The following is a 23,492-nucleotide window of genomic DNA, read 5'->3' as shown; positions in this document are numbered from 1 at the left end:
TACTATCCATATTTCGCTGAAGCTGAACATGAAAATGATGGAAGTAAAACCAGTCTACCCATCTCCACAATGTCCTTTCTTTGGAGTATTTAATATCAAATTACCCCAATTATACAAAATTATGGCGAGTATGCTGCATCGGGTTAATATACATGTAAGAAATTAGCATATTAATGTTGATGAATTACAGACACAGTATTGTAACAGTTAGGTCTGCTAAAGGAATATGTTTTAGTGAGGAGCTATCTTATTTTACAGTTCTGCTTACTCCTATTACCAATTTATTATATACATGTACATGTATATCAACGCTGAGCATGGCTTACGTGTAAACATACTGGGCTATACTAAAGGAAGTGCGCTGAGACTTGCTACGAGCTTATTAAGGAACATATTTCAAGTAAAATGGATAAATGTTATGTAGGAATATGATACTTGGGGCGTGCCATAAGTTTCAGCATGTCAAAGCTTGTACCCACCCTGTCTTGTCGCCTCTCTTACTTTCGTTGATTTGTATATTGCTGCTATGCCGAAGCAGAGACAGCAGAATATAGCAGTGAAAATGGAGAGAAATAAATAGTCTCGAGAAGGTTTGGTAAGTCTTGTTTGTGTGAAACACACAACTCCCCTGACAGTATTGGCTGGTGCGTTGAGCTGTGGTGAATAGATTGGTGAGACAGCCAGTGTGGAATAAGGTGGAGGACTAGACTGAACTGAACCGACAGGCGCATTAATGTAGCCTGGAGACCTGGCAGCCCCCTTGCTAGTTGAATAAAATGATGAACCCCTTTCCATTGTATTGGGATATTTATCTGAAGATAGAAAAACATTGTATTTAAAACACTACCAGTTGAACTGCTGTGAAACCTCTAGACAGTGTCAGAGGCTACTCTGGAATATTGCAAGCAATTTTGGATTTTCGAGTCTTGTGAACAGAAATGATCGCAACGAATACCTTATAATCTATATAGATAATACCATGTAATCTATGTAGATGATATCCTGTAATCTATAAAGATAATATCCTGTAATCTATGTAGATGATATCCTGTAATGTATGTAGATAATATCTTGTAATCTATGTAGATAATATCCTGTAATCTATAAAGATAATATCCTGTAATCTATGTAGATGATATCCTGTAATGTATGTAGATAATATCCTGTAATCTATGTAGATAATATCCTGTAATCTATGTAGATAATATCCTGTAATCTATAAAAATAATATCCTGTAATCTATGTAGAAAATATCATATAATCTATGTGGATAATATCCTGTAATCTATGTAGATAATATCCTGTAATCTATAAAGATAATATCCTGTAATCTATGTAGATGATATCCTGTAATGTATGTAGATAATATCTTGTAATCTATGTAGATAATATCCTGTAATCTATAAAGATAATATCCTGTAATCTATGTAGATGATATCCTGTAATGTATGTAGATAATATCCTGTAATCTATGTAGATAATATCCTGTAATCTATGTAGATAATATCCTGTAATCTATGTAGATAATATCTTGTAATCTATGTAGATAATATCTTGTAATCTATGTAGAAAATAGCATATAATCTATGTGGATAGTATCCTGTAATCTATGTAGATAATATCCTGTAATCTATAAAGATAATATCCTGTAATCTATGTAGATGATATCCTGTAATGCATGTAGATAATATCTTGTAATCTATGTAGATAATATAATGTAATCTATGTAGATAATACCCTTTAATCTATGTAGATAATATCTTGTAATCTATGTAGATAATATATTGTAATCTATGTAGAAAATAGCATATAATCTATGTGGATAGTATCCTGTAATCTATGTAGATAATATCCTGTAATCTATAAAGATAATATCCTGTAATCTATGTAGATGATATCCTGTAATGCATGTAGATAATATCTTGTAATCTATGTAGATAATATAATGTAATCTATGTAGATAATACCCTTTAATCTATGTAGATAATATCCTGTAATCTATGTAGATAATACCCTTTAATCTATGTAGATAATATCCTGTAATCTATGTAGATAATATCCTGTAATCTATGTAGATAATATCCTGTAATCTATGTAGATAATATTCTGTAACCTATGTAGATAATATTCTGTAACCTATGTAGATAATATCCTGTAATCTATGTAGATAATATTCTGTAACCTATGTAGATAATATCCTGTAATCTATGTAGATAATATCCTGTAATCTATGTAGATAATATCCTGTAATCTATGTAGATAATAATCTGTAACCTATGTAGATAATATTCTGTAACCTATGTAGATAATATCCTGTAATCTATGTAGATAATATCCTGTAATCTATGTAGATAATATCCTGTAATCTATGTAGATAATATCCTGTAATCTATGTAGATAATATTCTGTAACCTATGTAAATAATATCCTGTAATATATGTAAATAATACCCTTTAATCTATGTAGATAATATCCTGTAATCTATGTAGATAATATCCTGTAATCTAAGTAGATATTATCCTGTAATCTATGTAGATAATATCCTGTAATCTATGTAGATAATATCCTGTAATCTATGTAGATAATATCCTGTAATCTATGTAGATAATATTCTGTAACCTATGTAGATAATATCCTGTAATCTATGTAGATAATATCCTGTAATCTATGTAGATAATATCCTGTAATCTATGTAGATAATATTCTGTAACCTATGTAGATAATATCCTGTAATCTATGTAGATAATATCCTGTAATCTATGTAGATAATATTCTGTAATATATGTAAATAATACCCTTTAATCTATGTAGAAAATATCCTGTAATCTATGTAGATAATATTCTGTAACCTATGTAGATAATATCCTGTAATATATGTAAATAATACCCTTTAATCTATGTAAATAATATCCTGTAATCTATGTAGATAATATCCTGTAATCTAAATAGATATTATCCTGTAATCTATGTAGATAATATTCTGTAACCTATGTAGATAATATCCTGTAACCTATGTAGATAATATCCTGTAATCTATGTAGATAATATTCTGTAACCTATGTAGATAATATCCTGTAATCTATGTAGATAATATCCTGTAATCTATGTAGATAATATTCTGTAACCTATGTAGATAATATCCTGTAATCTATGTAGATAATATCCTGTAATCTATGTAGATAATATCCTGTAATCTATGTAGATAATATCCTGTAATCTATGTAGATAATATTCTGTAACCTATGTAGATAATATCCTGTAATATACGTAAATAATACCCTTTAATCTATGTAGATAATATCCTGTAATCTATGTAGATAATATCCTGTAATCTAAGTAGATATTATCCTGTAATCTATGTAGATGATATCCTGTAATCTATGTAGATAATATCCTGTAATCTATGTAGATAATATCCTGTAATCTATGTAGATAATATTCTGTAACCTATGTAGATAATATTCTGTAACCTATGTAGATAATATCCTGTAATCTATGTAGATAATATTCTGTAACCTATGTAGATAATATCCTGTAATCTATGTAGATAATATCCTGTAATCTATGTAGATAATATTCTGTAATATATGTAAATAATACCCTTTAATCTATGTAGATAATATCCTGTAATCTATGTAGATAATATTCTGTAACCTATGTAGATAATATCCTGCAATCTATGTAGATAATATCCTGTAATCTATGTAGATAATATCCTGTAATCTATGTAGATAATATTCTGTAACCTATGTAGATAATATTCTGTAACCTATGTAGATAATATCCTGTAATCTATGTAGATAATATCCTGTAATCTATATGTAGATAATATCCTGTAATCTATGTAGATAATATCCTGTAATCTATGTAGATAATATTCTGTAACCTATGTAGATAGTATCCTGTAATATATGTAAATAATACCCTTTAATCTATGTAGATAATATCCTGTAATCTATGTAGATAATATCCTGTAATCTAAGTAGATATTATCCTGTAATCTATGTAGATAATATCCTGTAATCTATGTAGATAATATCCTGTAATCTATGTAGATAATATCCTGTAATCTATGTAGATAATATTCTGTAACCTATGTAGATAATATCCTGTAATCTATGTAGATAATATCCTGTAATCTATGTAGATAATATCCTGTAATCTATGTAGATAATATTCTGTAACCTATGTAGATAATATCCTGTAATCTATGTAGATAATATCCTGTAATCTATGTAGATAATATTCTGTAATATATGTAAATAATACCCTTTAATCTATGTAGATAATATCCTGTAATCTATGTAGATAATATTCTGTAAACTATGTAGATAATATTCTGTAACCTATGTAGATAATATCCTGTAATATATGTAAATAATACCCTTTAATCTATGTAGATAATATCCTGTAATCTATGTAGATAATATCCTGTAATCTAAGTAGATATTATCCTGTAATCTATGTAGATAATATCCTGTAATCTATGTAGATAATATCCTGTAATCTATGTAGATAATATCCTGTAATCTATGTAGATAATATCCTGTAATCTATGTAGATAATATTCTGTAACCTATGTAGATAATATCCTGTAATCTATGTAGATAATATCCTGTAATCTATGTAGATAATATTCTGTAATATATGTAAATAATACCCTTTAATCTATGTAGATAATATCCTGTAATCTATGTAGATAATATCCTGTAATCTATGTAGATGATATCATATAATTTACTTAGATAAAAAACATGCAATAGATTGCAGATCATACTCTGCAATTTAAGCAGAAAAAGCGAACAATATTTACAAAATTGCTAAACAATTCTTACCTGACTTTATATTATTTAACAAACAGAGATTATATACCTGCTCTTCTATAGCACTCAAGCTCTCAAGTAGCTCTAAGTGGTGAACTTGCACTACTTATGAATTTTCACAAATTATCTACTAGTGTCACAGCCTTATAGTCCACACGATAGCTGTCCCTGCCCTATACTTCTTAATAAAACATACCTGTTAGCGTTTGACACTTGTGAGGTCTACCGCTGAGATAGGTCGAAATTCAATGCCTTACTAGCTTGAGAAAGAATGACCAAGCTTAGTTGGATCAAAGCTTATGCATCCTAGCTGTTGATTTACCCATTGATGCATGCCCTAGATGAACTGACCTGATATGAAAGAGATGCCACCCGCTGTCAAAAAATTCCCACACCGTTGGCATGGTAAACACGGTACACAAAACATTGTGCCATCTCTACAATCCTTAGGTTCTTATTGGAGGTCCTTTTGGAATGTTTCTACATCGCTCTTTAAAAACCCATCTCTCTATGCTTTTGCATAGAATGTTTGACAGCTAAAGCTTGCTGACAAAAAACTATTTGTGCTAAAAATAGCATAGTAACTGCAAGGCCTTTTAAGGTCATGTGAGTATCGCATTGTGATTCTGTTGAATACTTCTAGTAAGTTGTACGTATGTAAATTGTGCGTATGTAAGTTGTGCGTATGTAAGTTGTGCGTATGTAAGTTGTGCGTATGTAAGTTGTACGTATGTAAGTTGTGCGACGGTAAGTTGTGCGTATGTAAGTTGTGCGTATGTAAGTTGTACGTATGTAAGTTGTACGTATGTAAGTTGTGCGTATGTAAGTTGTGAGTATGTAAGTTGTGCGTATGTAAGTTGTACGTATGTAAGTTGTGGGATGGTAAGTTGTGCGTATGTAAGTTGTGCGTATGTAAGTTGTACGTATGTAAGTACCATGGTTGTAACATGATGAAGCCTTTGGGTAATATCAGTTACATTGACTCATCTACTGCTTCATGCTAAACCACTCAGAGTAATAGTAAAGTTGAGGGATTTAGGTTCAAACAGCATGCTACATTTGCTACAGTTCTTTATTTGAAAAATTTGGCTGTTCAAAAAACACCAGCTTATAAAGAATAATTTAATATTATGTTTACAACCCCCAGAGAGATGTACCACTAGAGATAGCTGTAGGCGATGAACAAAGGAAATAGCTGTAGAAGATGTATACAAAGGAGAAAGTTGTATGAGATGTACAAGGGAGATAGCTGAAGGAGATGTACAAAAAAGATAGATGTATGAGATGTACAAAGGAGATAACTGTAGGAGATGTACAAAGGAGATAGCTGTAGGAGATGTACAGAGGAGATAGCTGTATGAGATCTACAAAGGAGATAGCTGTAGGAGATGCACAAAGGAGATAGTTGTAGAATATGTACAAAGGAGATAGCTGTAGGAGATGTACAAAATATATAGTTGTAGGAGATGTACAAAGGAGATAGCTGAAGGAGATGTACAAAGAAGATAGTTGTAGGAGATGTACAGATGAGATATCTGTAGGAGATATCCCATATGAGAATTATGAACATAATTTAATATTTATGATGTTTATACACTTCGTATTTGACTATGATGTTTACATTCTTCGTATTATACTGTGTCTATTTAAGATGGCACGATGTTTGCTTTTGATAATAATGGAATTCAACTCTTATATACTTTTCTTGCACAAAAACAAGAATGCAATTTGATCTTAATACTCGTAGCTATTAAGGGTTTTATGCAGCTAGTGGAACCAAATAACCTTTACTATGATAGGAGCCATATCCTATCTGAGGCCACTGCTGGGAGTGACAAAAAAAGTTGCATCACGACAACAACATTCCGCTCTGCCACCTAGCGCACTATTGATTATCTCTCGGCACACCTACATGTAGTTGCCAAGGTAATGTGTACTATATATAATAATAATTTGGCTAAAAACTGCTGTAACTAGCAGAAGACATTCGTGCTACGCGATAAGTCAATGCACTACCTACGTCATTGACAGATTGTCCCATTATTTATCATATGGATACTTCCTGTTCAAATTTCAATAATGTAAACTACTGGTGTTGTTGACAAGATATTACGAGGTAGTGTATAGTATAGCCATTGCTTCATCAACTGACCTTGTCACAAAAGCAGAAATGAATATTTGTGATTAACTGGTTGGTCATAGCAGCGGAACTAGTCACATCACACAATAACAAGGCACTGAGTGAGCCTTGCTGATAGAGGAGCCACAATTCAACACTCCAGATCTGATCTATATACTTGTCCAGATCTTTTGGGCCGCTGGTTTAAAGTTTTAACACTAAAAATGTAAACAAGAAATAACCATCTATTTACCGTATTTGCTAGACTTCAAGGATTTATATAAATGTAATTTTATTGTGATAGTGAATGGAACTGCATTTCTAGCCCATGATCGGCTGCAGTAGTCTTTATCATTATAAGTTAAAAGTGTGACATGTATTATTGAGATTCTAACTAAAACAAGAAAACTGTTGACTAAATTTATCAATTATATTGCTCAAAGCAACTGTATCAGAATTTATAAGCTGTAAGTAATGAAAATTTGCAGCTGCTACTACTTTGCAGCTGCACCTATTAGTCCGGTAGGTTGATATACTATCACTATGAACAACAGCAGATCTGTAGAAAGTATCTTGAGTTTTGGATTTATTTAAGGAAACATCAACCAATACCTATTCAAATACTTGAAATTGATACATTGATATTGGCATATAAGTAAAGATACATCGAGTCTTCACTTCTGAACCCATTCAAAGAACTACTAGCTGTTATTAACTAGTAAATATATGATTATGCAAAAAAGCCACAGCGAAAGGCGATGAAAATAAAGTTAAGCATTGGTTGGATTGTAGAAAAAGTGCACTTTAGACAATCTGTAAAAATGTGAAAAAGATATAAATATAAAACAGAAAGGATGAAATACTAGTTTAGAAAAACCAACCAGTCCCCTCAGTGTTTATAGATTTGAGCAAGATGACACAGACAATACTAGATAAAATAAAAAAAAACTGCTTTAAAGGAAACTGTACAAAGCTAACAATCACTTTGGTGTAACTAAATTCACTATTAACCAGAGGAAAACTTGAAGTAGTAGTATACACTCAGAGCTGCGGTGAGAATAATGCCAAAAATGATTCCTGCAATATTCAAGGTCTGTGCACTGTCGGAAGCTTCGTGTGCAGCAGCTTTATCTCCTACAACAAATTCAAAGCAATATTTGAGTTTTGTATACCAAATAGTGGAGTCAAGTCAGAAATATGCTAGAATCACACCTGACCACTTAAGTCTTTTTTGCCGTCACCAGCGAGTCATTTGATAGCCTCAAGATTGGAGAAAATGAAAAGTCACCAACTGGCCTACAAATGTTCCTGACCTAACAGAAAAAGGTGGATGGGAGTTGATGTGCCAAAGATATGATAATAATAGGTATGACTTGATAAAAGTAGGTATGAGTTGATAAGAGAAGGTACGAATTGATAAGAGTAGGCATGAGTTGGCAAGGGTAGGTATGAGTTGATAAGAGTAGGTATGAGTTGATAAGAGTAGGTATGAGTTGATAAAAGTAGGTATGAGTTGATAAAAGTAGGAATGAGTTGATAAGTGTAGGTATGAGTTGATAAGAATAAGTATGAGTTGATAAAAGTAGTTATGAGTTGATAAGAGTAGGTATGAGTTGATAAGGGCATGTATGAGTTGATAAAAATAGGTATGAGTTGATAAAAGTAGGTATGAGTTGATAAGAGTAGTTATGAGTTGATAGAAGTAGGTATGAGTTGGCAAGAGTAGGTATGAGTTGATAAGAGTAGGAATGAGTTGATAAGAGTAGGTATGAGTTGATAAGAGTAAGTATGAGTTGGCAAGAGTAGGTATGAGTTGATAAAAGTAGGTATGAGTTGATAAGGGTATGTATGAGTTGATAAAAATAGGTATGAGTTGATAAAAGTAAGTATGAGTTGATAAGAGTAGGTATGAGTTAATAAGAGTAGGTATGAGTTGATAAGAGTAGGTATGAGTTGATAAGAGTAGGTATGAGTTGATAAGAGTAGGTATGAGTTGATAAAAGTAGGTATGAGTTGATAAAAGTAGGTATGAGTTGATAAGAGTAGTTATGAGTGGATAGGAGTAGGTATGAGTTGGCAAGAGTAGGTATGAGTTGATAAGAGTAGGTATGAGTTGATAAGAGTAGGTATGAGTTGATAACAGTAGGTATGAGTTGATAAGAGTAGGTATGAGTTGATAAGAGTAGTTATGAGTCGGTAAGAATAACTATGAGCTGGTAAAACTTAATGTGAGTTATGACAACCATTGTGATGCAAGATCGCACACTTACCCATTCGTATTGCTTCTCTCGCTCTTCTTGACTTGATTATCGCTGCAATGCCACACCAGAGACAACAAAAGATTGTCGTGAAAATGGACAGAGCTAGATAGTCATTAGGAGGATTTCTCATTGGGGTATGTAACCCCTCGTCAATGGGATAGGCTGGTGCTACTGGCTGTTGTGGATATCCCGGTGCTACATGTTGTTGTGGATATCCTTGTGCTACAGATTGTTGTGGATATCCTGGTGCTGCATGTTGTTGCGGATATCCTTGTGCTACAGGTTGTTGTGGATATCTCTCGGCTACTGAGAACTCTGAATATTCTAGAGCGTTAAACTGTGTTGGAAAACCTCGTTCATCGGCGCCAGCACTTTTTGAATCAACTGGTAAACTCTTTTCCATTGGGTTATAATAGTAATCTGAAGAAATACAATGATGAAGGAGAACATGCTAGAATATCTAAACTCTAACAGACCAAAGAAGGTAAGAATTGCTACGTCTCTAATTACAAATAGAAAGAGAGAAGCAAATGAGTCTTGATATTTAGACTGACATGTTTTCTCACCTGTTTGAGCCATTCTTTAGAACAACTATCTAGTGCCTTTTTGGAAGTTTGGAGCAAGAATGACTGCAGTGAAAAAATCAAGAGTTATATACATGTATATACTTTCCAAATTATTACACCAGCATGTTGCACAATGAAGGAATGGTTGTACAGTGTCAGGCATGATGGCGACCACTTCCTTCTAGTGATGAATAGTTGACAGCCTGTCTCTTCATTGTAAGTAAACAACTGTATAATCCTTATAAAATGCGACCCAGTGTCAGAATCAACTATTCCCACTAAGCTTGTTCCAATTATGTACTAGGACAGTGTGTTTAGATTATGTATTCAAGAGATTTCCAGTATTTATTTAAGACATTAATACAGTCAGACATGGATAACTCGTCCACGGATAGCTCGAAAAAATGGTTAATTCGAACATTTCATTTGGTCCGTTCCCACGTAATGATAAATTGCTATAGATAACTCGAATTCAACACTGTTAATTCGAACTGTTTTTTTGCCCAACAGCTACCGAAACGGTTGTTTTCGCTTTAGAAAATCACTTTATTCAAAGCCATAGAGGTAAACTTCATCTTTTCGTAATTCATAAGCGTCGTTATTACCACCATCGGCAAAATATTTTTGTCAACGACTTTTCTAAAAGTTTGGTGAAATTTGATTTATACAGCGATACGATGAATAGCACGGGCTAGCCGGGTCACGCGCAAGAATTTTCGCCACGAACATACAAAACAAAAATCGCATGTTGTTTTGTATGTGCGTGGCGAAAATCCTTGAGTGCGTGACTCGGCTAACCCGTGATGAATAGTTTTCCGACGTTGATTCCGTGTTGAATCAACGTCGGAATGTTGAATGTTTAAAACGTCTTAAAAAATGTTGTAATTAAACGTATACGTTGTCTGAGCTACAAAAAACTATTCATCGTTTGACCTAAACACAGAATACGTGTGTACATTCAATAAGTATATATTAAAAAAGCGTGAGTGATATAGAATGTACCGTAAAACCTCGTAAAACTTCTAATTGAACTGCCTCGGAGTGTTGCTCTTAACGAATCCCAGGTAAAGTAAAGTAATCTGCATAAACTTCAAGAAAAAACGGCAAAATTGATGGTGGGTAAAACCCCAAAAGAAAAAAATGTCTTTTCTTTTGAGCATTTCAACAACGATCAAGTTTTGCCAATGTCAATCTGAAAAACGTCCTGGCAATAACATCACCTCAAACAACAAACCAATCTCAAGTGATAGAAAAATCTCTATACTTTTTCATGAAAACGTTTTAAACTTTACATTAGAAGCATTTAATTTGAAACAAGCCATTTGTGCTTTTGATTTATATTATAGTTTGTATATGTACATGTATCTACTAATAAATAAGTAAATATATGGACTTGTGACAGTGCTCTGATAACTTGAATGCTCTGATAATTCGAACACTTTTGCTCGGTCCCTTGAAGTTCGAGTTATCCATGTTTGACTGTATATGGTTTAGTGATGCCAATAAAAAGCTATACGTACAGATAAATAAATACCTCAGTTCTGTTACAATGTTTATTGCTCAAAATATTATCAAGGAAAAGATTGCAGAAAACACTTTTTCAAAATACCAGCTGTTTCTTTTAATACTTAATTAACTAATTAGTCACGAATAACTTGCTCCACAATAATCAACTCAATGGCACTTACATTCAAGTCTGACTTATAAACACCTTAAGATACGAGTTTCTCAACATCCAATAAATATTTGTAGTCGCAATTCAACTACTTTGTACTCAAACGGTCGGTCATTAGTTGTAATAATTTGTTGACAAGTTCTCCGTAAGAACCGTTTTATTCTACTCTTAAATGGATACAAACATTTAAGATAAAATGACTAAAATCTGATAAATGATTGAAACATAAACCTGTTTCCTCTAGCTTATATGACAGTCAGTTATGTAACAACCCATTAACAGCTCATATAAACATGTATGCGCTTTGATTGGTTGAAAGTTAGCTCCCAAGGAGATTAATTTGAAGGGAAAATAAGTTGTTAGTTTTGCAATCAGTTTTTCAGATTCAACAAAATTCTTTGTTTTCACATCTTCAAGGCTGTTGAAATAGCAACAGTTTTCCTTTCTGCTTCTTGGTTGAAACTTGCGTGATTTATATTCTGGGGCATTATAAAAGAATGACAGTACATACCAGTACATACTCCTCGAATCATGTTAACAAATGTGATGACATACATTGGAGTTACAGATAGAGAAAACAAGTAGAAAACATCACAAATATGACGGTTTACTTGAAGTTACGGTGTTGAAAACAAGGCTAGAATAAACACGGCGGGCAGGAAGTGACACAACTGATAACAGTTCAGCAAAGACAAAATATTAAAAGAAAATTTTCCATATGCTAATCAGTAGAATTATTACACAAACGCCAGTGAGGCCAAAAGAGGTTACATTATGCACAGTTCAAATGACTGTTCGCCTTTATAGATATTGCTGTAGAGATTGTGATTAACCTAGGTAACTTATTCACCGCTTGAATGGTAGCTTGTTGTTAGCCCATTTAGAGTGCCATGTTTGTGGGGCAAAAGCACGATCATCACCAAGCAAAATCCTTCATCCCGTTCGTGGATATTGTGTTAACAATATTTATATAATAAATTGAGACCTTGGACAGACTCCTATTAATTATACCTCTGCATTGCACTGTAATGTTGGCATGTACTCGAGTTTCTATATCTGATATGGACATCTCTGCATGGCCAATGGGTGACCCAAGCTTTCTAGAAACACAGGTAATCGTCTCAAATTAACTAAACGAAGGTAAAATCTTTCACTCCATTTTATCAACTGCAAATTGTGTTTATCTCAGTCTTGGTTTACTACAAGCGATATTTGTAAGGAACATAGGAATAGCTGTAGGAAATGTACAAATGAGATAGCTGTATGAAATGTACAAGGGAGATAGCTGTAGGAGATATACAAAGGAGATAGCGGTAGGAGATGTACTAAGGAGATAGCTGTAGGAGATGTACTAAGGAGATAGCTGTAGGAGATGTACAAAAGAGCTTGCTGTAGGAGATGTACAAAGGAGATAGCTGTAGGAGATGTACAAAGGAGATAGCTGTAGGAGATGTACAAAGGAGATAGCTGTAGGAGATGTACAAAAGAGCTTGCTGTAGGAGATGTACAAAGGAGACAGCTGTAGGAGATGTACAAAAGAGCTTGCTGTAGGAGATGTACAAAGGAGATAGCTGTATGAGATGTACAAAAGGAGATAGCTGTATGAGATGTACAAAAGAGCTTGCTGTAGGAGATGTACAAAAGAGCTTGCTGTAGGAGATGTACAAAAAGCGTATGTGTAAGAGATGTGATTGTCGACAGGTTTGTAAAAATTTTAATTTGTGATCGATATAAATGTAAAGTAGTCTCCGGGAGAGTACTTGCTTTTTGAGGCGTGTGAATGCAAATGGCCCTTGCCTAATAAGCTTCTGAGATTGGAGCCTTTTCTCGTCTTCTGTATCCCTACGCGAGGTTCGCTCAGGATCAGTTGCCACTGCCGATAGTCATGCCCACTTTCCATAACGATCCGTCTACCAAGTGGTTTGAGCTAGCTGAAGGTTCTGCTGAATGGCACCAGGTGCCATTGGCTCTGAGCTTTGGGGTCTGGCTAGTTGCTTCGCGGTATTGACCTGTTGCTCCTCTAACTACTTTCGGAGTTCCTTCAACCAAGTTTCAAGTGAATTGAAGCTTTGCCAACTCTAGCTCAGCTTGGACTTCTTGCTTCTCAGCTCTGACCCTATTAATATTAGGGCCTCTGCGCGGCCTGATCGTGGCTGGTGCCTGCCCTAGTTTCTGCGAGCAAGCATGGAACGTTTGAGCTGGCTCTCACTTTGCACTGAAAACTGCCTTTGACGCTCAATTAGGCAAGTATGGTTGGGCCTGGGATGACCCTACAAAGTTTGCTTGGAGCTTAGGGTTGTCTTCTCTTTTGCTTTTTTTATTCAGCAGCTAAGCCCAGTTTTCTGTGGCGTTAAGTGGAGGCTCTTTACTATCCTCTTGTTGGATGGCCAATTGTTCTTCTCTGAGAGCCACGTGAACTTCTTCCAGTTTCTTGTGTGGTTCCGCTACATACTCATGCATTGGCTGTGCCTCCGTAGGTGGTGGGTAAAATCCAACTGGGGCCGCCGACGTAACTCTTGGCTAAGCATCAATAGATTGGCTGTTTCTCCTGTTGCCAAATAGAGTGTACCTTGGGGCACTCTCATCAGCTGAGGGCGCAGAATATCTCACTTTGCCTGGCCTCAGGCCAGTAGCAGTGCTCAAAAGGAGCCGCTCAGCTGTTTGTTGTTACGCTCTACCATACCACTGGCCAGAGGGTGGTAGGGAGTGATATGTGTTTTTTTCTACACGCCATAGCTGGCAAAGCTCGATCACTAGCTGACTTTCGGACTGTGCCCCCTGGTCAGTGTAAATCTGCTCTTGCAGGCCCATATAACATGTTTTCTTGTCCAGTACATTAGCCCCTATTGGAACTGTAGCTTCCGGGAAGGCCAAAATGCTCTGCTATCTGGTGAAGCAGACGGTCAGCACCCAGGTCTACTTGTTTCCTTTAGGGGCTGTTATCATTATTTTCACTAAGTACATGGCTACCTTCTGCTAGGGGTGTTCTGCGTATTTCTGGTGTTTTGCTAAGGATGTCTTGCGTATAGTCTCTGTTTTCAGCCAACGGTTTTCATCCTTCCGTACTTTGCTGCTTGGAAAACCTCATAACTCTTGATCAATCTTTTTACCATGGCTGTCATCATTGGCCAGTACCAGGTCAGTCAGAGTCAGTGGAGCAACCTTTCCATCCCAGAGTAAGCAAGGATGTGAGTTTGCCAAATGGCTGTTTTCCTGATGGCTAGTCGACAGACCACACACCACCGAAGCTGGCCATGGAAGATGTCAAAGCTTCCCTGCTCGGTCGCAGTTGAACAAATAGCCTGATCCTGTGTAGCTGTTGGAATTTTTGGTTTCCCAGCTCCAGCTGATCCTTGGTCAGTTTGTTGCTACATCAGTGGCTTGGGGTATAGTGGCCACTGGCCCTTGGCCAGTTGCCTGCATCTGGGCAAGCTTCTTGTCATCATCACTTAGAGTCATCACCCAAATCATGTCGCAGAATGTCAGGGTGGCCTCAGTTGATCTTGGGTCGATTCCCATGCAATCGACTGCCTCGCAAGCGGTTCCGATGACCCCCCGACATGGCTGTTAAGCCTCTCTCGAGTCTAACTGACAAGGTCTGTTTTTTCAAACCAAGCTCACTCTGAGCCAGTCAACCATTCCTTAGCTGGATTACTTCGCATTGCTGGTAGTCCTCACGGGTCTGTCTGCTGAGTTCATTGGCACCTGGCTATTTGATTTGAGGATTCATGCCTTCTGCACAGCCAATGTAAAAAGGTATGGTTAGTGTAAAGAAAAAACTGTCATTTGTAGAGGTGGAACCAACAGTGCTTCACGGCCTTGACCACGAACAACAGCTCTCTTCGGGTGACGCACTAGTTTCTCTTCGCTAGGGCCAGAGTTTTGCTAAAGAACACGATGACTCCCTCGGTTCAATTTTGTACCTGTGTTAGCACAACACCTACTCTGCAGTTATTAGACTTGATGTCCAGAATTCATGGCTAAATTGAAGCTGAAAAAACCTTTGGAGGAGCTGCTTTTTTCCGCTTTTTCTCACCTCACGTCCACTGTTCTTTATTTTTTGTCAGCCAGTGCAGAGGCTGTACTGTGGTAGCAACGCTCAAAATGTACTGACGGTAGTATCCTACCGTGCCCAGCAAGCCTTGCAGCACCGTGAGCCACCTGAAGGTCGACTATTCTTGGACCACCCTAGTTTTCTCATGGTGAGTAGCCATCCCTTCAACACTAACCACATGGCCCAAGTAATGCGCCTGCAACTGGAATAGCTCACATGGCCAGTTTCAGCTTTGTTTCGGCCCCCTCCAGTCATTGAAACATTTCTTCGAATTGGTGAAGGTGCGTGTCGCTGATGATGATTTTGCTAGCTAGAGCAGCAGCGTTTTCTAATGCAAGCTGTGTAATACACACTCCATCAGCCTCTGGAAAGTGGCCATTGCAAAGGTGAGTCTGAATAGCAGGACCTTCCATTTTCACAGGCTGGAGTGTGTAGCAAACTACCACATCTTTTGTGCATCAGTGTCCGGGGGCACCTGCCAGTAGCCACTGACCAGTTCAAATGTGCTCAAGAAGTTGCTGCCAAAGAAAGCATCAAGGCTTTCATCAATCTGGGAAATGGGGAAAGCATCCTGCGTGGTGACTGCATTTAGTCAACGGTAAGCTGAGGAGCTCCAAGCCCCTCTAGCTAACTCGATGAATTTTTTGCTGAGTAGATCCTAGACTTGTCGCTTTGCCTTGGTTTTCTTTTCTAGTCCAAATCAAAGTGGAGGCTGCCGAATGGACCGGCTCCCCTTTTTTAGTAGAATGGGGGACTCCACATCGGAGGTCTATCCTAAGTCTTAGTCACTGGTGCTGAACAAGGTTTGATAGCGGGCAGTAGTCTCACTAGTCGCTTGGCTTGTCCCAGCTTTGTACAGTTGCTTATGGCTGCCATGAACAGGTTTTTTAGGTAAGCTGGCACCCTTGCCTTTAGCATTTTTGCACTGTAAGAGGTAAAACCTAAGCCAGAAAGAGATGATTTGCCATCAACCTCTACTCTCATGTATGTGCCAACCGTGGTGGCCAGCTCGAAGATCTAAAGGTTGGTGCATGAGGTTCAGGTTTTACATGACTACTCTCTACTTTAGCCTACTTCGATTTAAGCTCGTAGCCAGCATGGGACCCTTTGAGTAACCCTTCATCAACCCTAATGAGTAGTACTTTTGTGTAGTGACCCAACATGGAATGACCATCTCTGTCTGGGTTGGAGCCACAGTATCCCTCACTACTTGCACTTTGCTGAGTAGCAGTCGCATATGTTTATCCATATAGTTCAGGGCCCGACCATTGATGGAAACTACAGGCTGTTAAAACTCTGTAGCGCACTAGTGGGCCAACATAAAGGAATTCTCTAAAATGGCATTTTCACTGATGTGGCTCACCACAAAGACCTCCTCGATCTTTACATCCTGGAACTGTATGGGCAGATGTACGACTCCATAGAATGGCAGTTGGATCCTATTGGCCATGAGACCATGACTGTCACTGTCTTTGAGCAACTTTCTGGTGCTCAGAGCAAGCTTGTAAAACACTTACTTCCTCAGCAATCTCGTGGTACACCCGGTGTCAATCAGGAACCGGATGAATCGCCCTTCTAGCTTCTTGAGGAAGAATTTGCTTGTAGAATGAGACTTATTCAGAGCGTGTGTCCTGATAGATTCCATACCACCTTTGACTTGCAAGGCAAGATTTCCAGAGCTGGACACTCTTGAGTCTGTTGAGGCGGCTTTCTGAAGTGTCTTTTGAGTCCAAAAAGGAGCATAAGGCAAGCCGGTTCTGCCGCTCTTCAAGTCAAGCTTTTGACTATGCATCGACTTACATTCTTTAGTCTTGGATCTGAGAGTGACCTCGTGAGAAACACTTCTTGAGCACGTTTCTGGTGTGTTGGCTCAACCCCCAGAAGCGGCATGAGGCTTGTCAGCTCTGCCGCTTTTAAGACAGGTCGGTGCACAGTCAGAATTGTCTGACTGACAGTCTGGCCCTGCACTACTGCAGTCCTCTTGGTCTGTACATTGTTCACAGACCTGACAGCAGTTAACTGGTGTCTGTCAAGTTTGACTTGAGAAAACTTTGTGCTAGCTTGAAATGCGTCAGTCAACGTGGATTTCGGTGCCGACAACGGTGGATTTGCAAGCGTGCGTGATTCACGGTGCCGCAAAATAGCTTCTTGGCCATGTCTACTCTGTAAAGCGCCGGCAAGTCCCTGTAAACTACTCGGGCTGGAAATTTTGCTTGCCAGGCTTGTTCTTATAGATTAGTGGCTGTGGCGCTCCTCAAGGTACTCAGTTCTTAGCAAGCCTGCATAAGAGGAGAGGCCAAACCAATTTTACAGGGCGTCAAAAATGGTTTCCACCTGGTAAGCTTAACCACAGTTTTCTGTCTCCTTTCTGAGAGCTTCTTTCAGATGGAGCAAGCTGGCAGCTTATGTCTAGCTGTTTGCCTTTGTCACTCCCTAAAATTGACTAATGAAGAAACACATGTATCTAAAGCCGGAGTAGTGAGGTGACTTAAACTGGTGAGCTGGATTCGCGACGCGATCATTATCCTTTCGAGTAACTGGCCAGACAATCTGTACTTCGGTACTAGGTCCTACAACGTCTGGTAGCCATCCTGTTGCCAACTTCTACGAGAATACCTCTCAGACTTTTGGAGATGAGCTTCATGGAAATGCTTCACGATCAAGAGGTAGTCTCGCCTTGGAGCACTCATTTTTTTCCGGTGCTCTCTCTTTACTGTCACTAAGATAGCCTCGATTAGAGCATTCAGAAGTTCACTGCTTTCTGTGGAGTAAAGATCTGCGATCCCACCGCTGTACTAGTGTAAAAGAACTGACCAAGTTTTTTTCTCGTGTTTCACAAAACAAACCACTCGAATGAACGGCAATAAATGTGTATATTTTTTAAATATACATGTATAATACAGTCAAAAGTAGTGCCCATACAAATAACTGCGTAAGACGAGACTTTTAAGTGCTCTGGTTTTTGTCGCTTCTGTGGCTCCTTTCATACTACCGCTACTTGATTGGCTCCCTTTCTCAATGGCATGATCGACTCGGCAGCTGACCCTTGATCGACTGAAAGTATTACCAGCGGTAGTGTCGCCAAGTTGTGGCATCGGTCACCACCTCGGTGTCGGCTCTGGCCCTGGTGATCTTCCACCGCATGCCTAACTATGTGGTTGGTCGTAGCAGCAGAACTAGTCACGCCACATAATAAAGAGGCACTGAGTGAGTCTTGCTAGTAGAGGAGTCTCTATTCAACACTCAAGATCTGGTCTATATACCTGTCCAGATCTTTTGTGCTGCTGGTTTACAGGTTTTTTAACACTAAAAATGTAAACAAGAAATAACCATCTATTTACCGTATTTGCTAGACTTTAAGAAGGATTTGTATAAATTTAAGTTCATTGTGATAGTGAATGGAGCTGCATTTCTAGAACATGATTGACAGTAATAATTTTCATTCTTGTAAATTAAAAGTGTGACGTGTATTATTGAGATTCTGACTAAAACTAGAAAACTGTTGTCTAAATTTCTCACTTATATTGCTTGAAGCAACTGCATCAGAATTTATTAGATGTAAATGATGAAAATTTGCAGCTAAATTTATCTGTTAGTCCGGTAGGTTGATATACTATCAATATGAATAACAGCAAGTCTGTAGAAAGTGTCTTGGGTTCTAGATTTATTTAAGGAAACATCAACCAATAACTAGCTAGATACTTGACCTTGATACGTTTGACACCGATTGATGCATAAGTACTTCTTAGCACATCCAAAGAAATACTAGCTGTTATAACTAGTAAATATATTATTATACAAAAAAGCAACAGAACAAGGCAATGAAAATAAAGTTAATCATTGGTTGGATTGTAGAAAAAGTGCACTTTAGACAATCTGTAAAAATTACTAGTATACATATGATTATGCAACGAGCAACAAAAAAAATTAGGCATTAGTTAAATTGTAAAAAAATTCCCTTCAAACAATTTATAAAATGTGAAAAAAATATATAAAACAGGGAGGATAAAACACCAGTTTGGAAAAACCAACCAGTTACCAATTAATGTTCATTGATTTGAGCAAGATTACAAAGACAATACTGGATAAACTAGGAAATATAAAAAACAAACTGTTTAAAGGAAAAGTTATAAAGCTAACGATCACTTTAGTTTAACTAAATTCACTATTACCCAGACGAAAACTTGAAGTAATAGTATACACTCAAACCTGCAATGGTGATAATGCCTAAAATGATTCCTACAATATTGAAGGTCTTTGCGCTGTTAGAAGCTTCATGTGCAGCAGTTCTATCTCCTGCAACAAATTCAAAGCAATATTTGAGTTTTGTATACCAAATAGTGGAGTCAGGTCAGAAATATGCTAGAATTTCTGCTAACAACTTAAGTTTTTTGCTGTCACCAGCGAGTCATTTGATAGCCTCAAGATTAGAGACAGCGAAAAGTCACCGAATGACGTACAAATATTCCTTACCTAACAGAATGAGGCGGATAGAACTGTTGTGCTTGTAGGTTTGAATAGATAAGATTAGGTATGATTTGGTAAAAGTATATATGAGTTGATAAAAGTAGGTATAAGTTGATAAGAGTAAGTATGAGTTGATAAAAATAGGTATGAGTTGATAAGAGTAGGTATGAGTTGGTAAGAGTTGGTATGAGTTGATAAGAGTAGGTATGAGTTGATAAGAGTAGGTATGAGTTGATAAAAGTAGGTATGAGTTGATAAAAGTAGGTATAAGTTGATCAGAGTAAGTATGAGTTGGTAAAAGTAGGTATGAGTTGATAAGAGTAGGGATGAGTTGATAAAAGTAGGTATGAGTTGGTAAGAGTAGGTATGAGTTGATAAGAGTAGGTATGAGTTGGTAAGAGTTGGTATGAGTTGATAAGAGTAAATATGAGTTGATAAGAGTAGGTATTAGTTGATAAAAGTGGGTATGAGTTGATAAAAGTAGGTATGAGTTGATAAGAGTAGGTATGAATTGGTAAGAGTTGGTATGAGTTGATAAGAGTAGGTATGAGTTGATAAGAGTAGGTATGAGTTGATAAAAGTAGGTATAAGTTGATCAGAGTAAGTATGAGTTGATAAAAGTAGGTATGAGTTGAAAAGAGTAGGTATGAGTTGATAAGAGTAGGTATGAGTTGATAAAAGTAGGTATAAGTTGATAAGAGTAAGTATGAGTTGATAAAAATAGGTATGAGTTGATAAGAGTAGGTATGAGTTGGTAAGAGTTGGTATGAGTTGATAAGAGTAGGTATGAGTTGATAAGAGTAGGTATGAGTTGATAAGAGTAGGTATGAGTTGATAAAAGTAGGTATGAGTTGATAAAAGTAGGTATAAGTTGATCAGAGTAAGTATGAGTTGGTAAAAGTAGGTATGAGTTGATAAGAGTAGGGATGAGTTGATAAAAGTAGGTATGAGTTGGTAAGAGTAGGTATGAGTTGATAAGAGTAGGTATGAGTTGGTAAGAGTTGGTATGAGTTGATAAGAGTAAATATGAGTTGATAAGAGTAGGTATTAGTTGATAAAAGTGGGTATGAGTTGATAAAAGTAGGTATGAGTTGATAAGAGTAGGTATGAATTGGTAAGAGTTGGTATGAGTTGATAAGAGTAGGTATGAGTTGATAAGAGTAGGTATGAGTTGATAAAAGTAGGTATAAGTTGATCAGAGTAAGTATGAGTTGATAAAAGTAGGTATGAGTTGAAAAGAGTAGGTATGAGTTGATAAGAGTAGGTATGAGTTGGTAAGAGTAGGTATGAGTTGGTAAGAGTTGGTATGAGTTGATAAGAGTAGGTATGAGTTGATAAGAGTAGGTATGAGTTGATAAAAGTAGGTATGAGTTGATAAAAGTAGGTATAAGTTGATCAGAGTAAGTATGAGTTGATAAAAGTAGGTATGAGTTGATAAGAGTAGGGATGAGTTGATAAGAGTAGGTATGAGTTGGTAAGAGTAGGTATGAGTTGATAAGAGTAAGCATGAGTTGATAAGAGTAGGTATTAGTTGATAATAGTGGGTATGAGTTGATAAAAGTAGGTATGAGTTGATAAGAGTAGTGATGAGTTGATAAGAGTAGGTATGAGTTGGTAAGAGTAGGGATGAGTTGATAAGAGTAGGTATGAGTTGGTAAGAGTAGGTATGAGTTGATAAGAGTAAGCATGAGTTGATAAGAGTAGGTATTAGTTGATAATAGTGGGTATCAGTTGATAAAAGTAGGTATGAGTTGATAAGAATAGGTATGAACTGAGAAGTGTAGGTATGAGTTGATAAGAGTAAGTTTGAGTTGATAAGAGTAGGTATGAGTTGATAAAAGTGGTTATGAGTTGATAAAAGTAGGTATGAGTTGATAAGAGTAGGTATGAGTTAATAAGAGTAGGTATGAGTTGATAGGAGTAGGTATGAGTTGGTAAGAATAATTATGAGCTGGTAAAACTCGATGTGAGTTATGACAACCATTGTATTGCAAGATCGCACACTTACCCATTCGTATTGCTTCTCTCGCTTGACTTGACTTGCGTATCGCTGCGATGCCAATCCAGAGACAACAAAAGATTGTCGTGAAGATGGACAGAGCTAGATAGTCATTAGGAGGATTTTTCATTGGAGTATATAAGACCTGGTCTGTGGGATAGGCTGGTGCTACTGGCTGTGGTGGATATCCTAGTGTTACTGGTTGTTGTGGATATCCTGGTGCTGCAGGTTGTTGTGGATATCCTGGTGCAACTGGTTCTTGTGGATATCCTGGTGCTACTGGCTGTTGTGGATATCCTGGTGATACTGGTTGTTGTGGATATCCTGGTGCCACTGGCTGTTGTGGGTATCCTGGTGCTACAGGTTGTTGTGGATATCCCTCAGCTGCTGAAAACTCTGAATATCCTGGAGGGCTGAACTGTGTTGGATAACCTTGTTCATCGGCGCCAGCACTTTTTGAATCAACAGGTAAACTCTTTTCCATTGGGTTATAATAAGAATCTGAAAAAAATACAACGATGAAGCGGCATATGCTAGAATATATACCGTCAAACCTGTAATTGGTAGCCACCTCTATTTGAACGCCACCTCTAATTGGACCGCCATCCTTAGAGAAGGATTGAAAAATAGATCGCTACTTACTAGTTGAACGCCACTAGTTAACAGAAATTTGCAGATTTATAGCATATAATTTAATAGCGTCCTTGTGGTTATCTTAACACGGCTTACCAAGGATCGACACTTATAACTCCAGTTCTATTGCACATAAAGAAACTAGTTTTGGCTACAAACTGTAGCAAACATATCGATGAGTGTAATGATATTTTATTCAACAGTATTTAAATATAAAGTTAAGATAAAAATATGTTTTCAAGTTTGAAATAAAATAAAAAATAGAAAGCTCTAACAAGTTGCAAAGCAAGTAAAATGCTACAATATCATCACGTATTAATTGCAAACAATAGATAATAACTGGTAGATATATCTCTCGGCCTTCCAATACTAATTTTATTTAGAGATCTTTGACAAGTTAGAGGTAGGGCATCCAAAAGGTTTTAACGTCGCTCCACCGGAAACAGAGGGCAAAATATAGGCAACATTCGCTTTGCCCAAAAAAGGGCTAAATTTATATTCCCAAAATTCTGACGAGTTATTTGAACAATACACCACCAGCCTTTATTTGAACACCGCCTCCAATTGATCGCCACTACATAAGAAGGGTTGAAAAATAGAGCCCCATGGCGTTCAATTAGAGGTTTTACGCTAAACTCTAACAAACCAAAGAAGGTAAGAATTGTTACATCTCTAATTACGAATAGAAAGTGAGAAGCAAATGAGTCTTGATATTTAGACTGACATGTTTTCTCACCTGTTTGAGCCATTCTTTAGAACAATTATCTAGTGTCTTTTTGGAAGTTTGGAGCAAGAATGACTGCAGTGAAGAAGTCAAGAGTTATATATACTTTCCAAGTTGTTACAATATCTTGTTGCACAACGATGGAATGGCTGTACAGTATCAGACACGAAG

At 36.9% G+C, this 23,492-nt stretch overlaps 2 protein-coding genes across 2 annotated transcripts; both read right to left on the bottom strand.

The window, feature by feature from the left end:
• Positions 1–7,511: 7,511 nt before the first annotated feature.
• On the bottom strand, positions 7,512–9,932 carry LOC137393288 (proline rich transmembrane protein 1B-like). Its single transcript, XM_068079774.1, has 3 exons — positions 9,770–9,932; positions 9,213–9,623; positions 7,512–8,076 (listed from the first exon to the last, which is right to left on the bottom strand). Exons 1-3 carry the CDS (start codon positions 9,780–9,782, stop codon positions 7,949–7,951), a joined length of 552 nt encoding a protein of 183 aa, XP_067935875.1. The 5' UTR covers positions 9,783–9,932; the 3' UTR covers positions 7,512–7,948.
• Positions 9,933–19,145: 9,213 nt separating this feature from the next.
• On the bottom strand, positions 19,146–23,492 carry LOC137393275 (proline-rich transmembrane protein 1-like). Its single transcript, XM_068079755.1, has 3 exons — positions 23,334–23,492; positions 21,974–22,465; positions 19,146–19,794 (listed from the first exon to the last, which is right to left on the bottom strand). The coding sequence occupies exons 1-3, from the start codon at positions 23,344–23,346 to the stop codon at positions 19,667–19,669; spliced, it is 633 nt and encodes a 210-aa protein (XP_067935856.1). The 5' UTR covers positions 23,347–23,492; the 3' UTR covers positions 19,146–19,666.

This window comes from Watersipora subatra, chromosome 4, assembly GCF_963576615.1.
Source record: "Watersipora subatra chromosome 4, tzWatSuba1.1, whole genome shotgun sequence".
NCBI classification, from domain to species: Eukaryota; Metazoa; Bryozoa; class Gymnolaemata; order Cheilostomatida; family Watersiporidae; genus Watersipora; species Watersipora subatra.
Note: the sequence above shows the minus strand (reverse complement) of the source record. Positions and strands in the feature narration are given on the sequence as shown.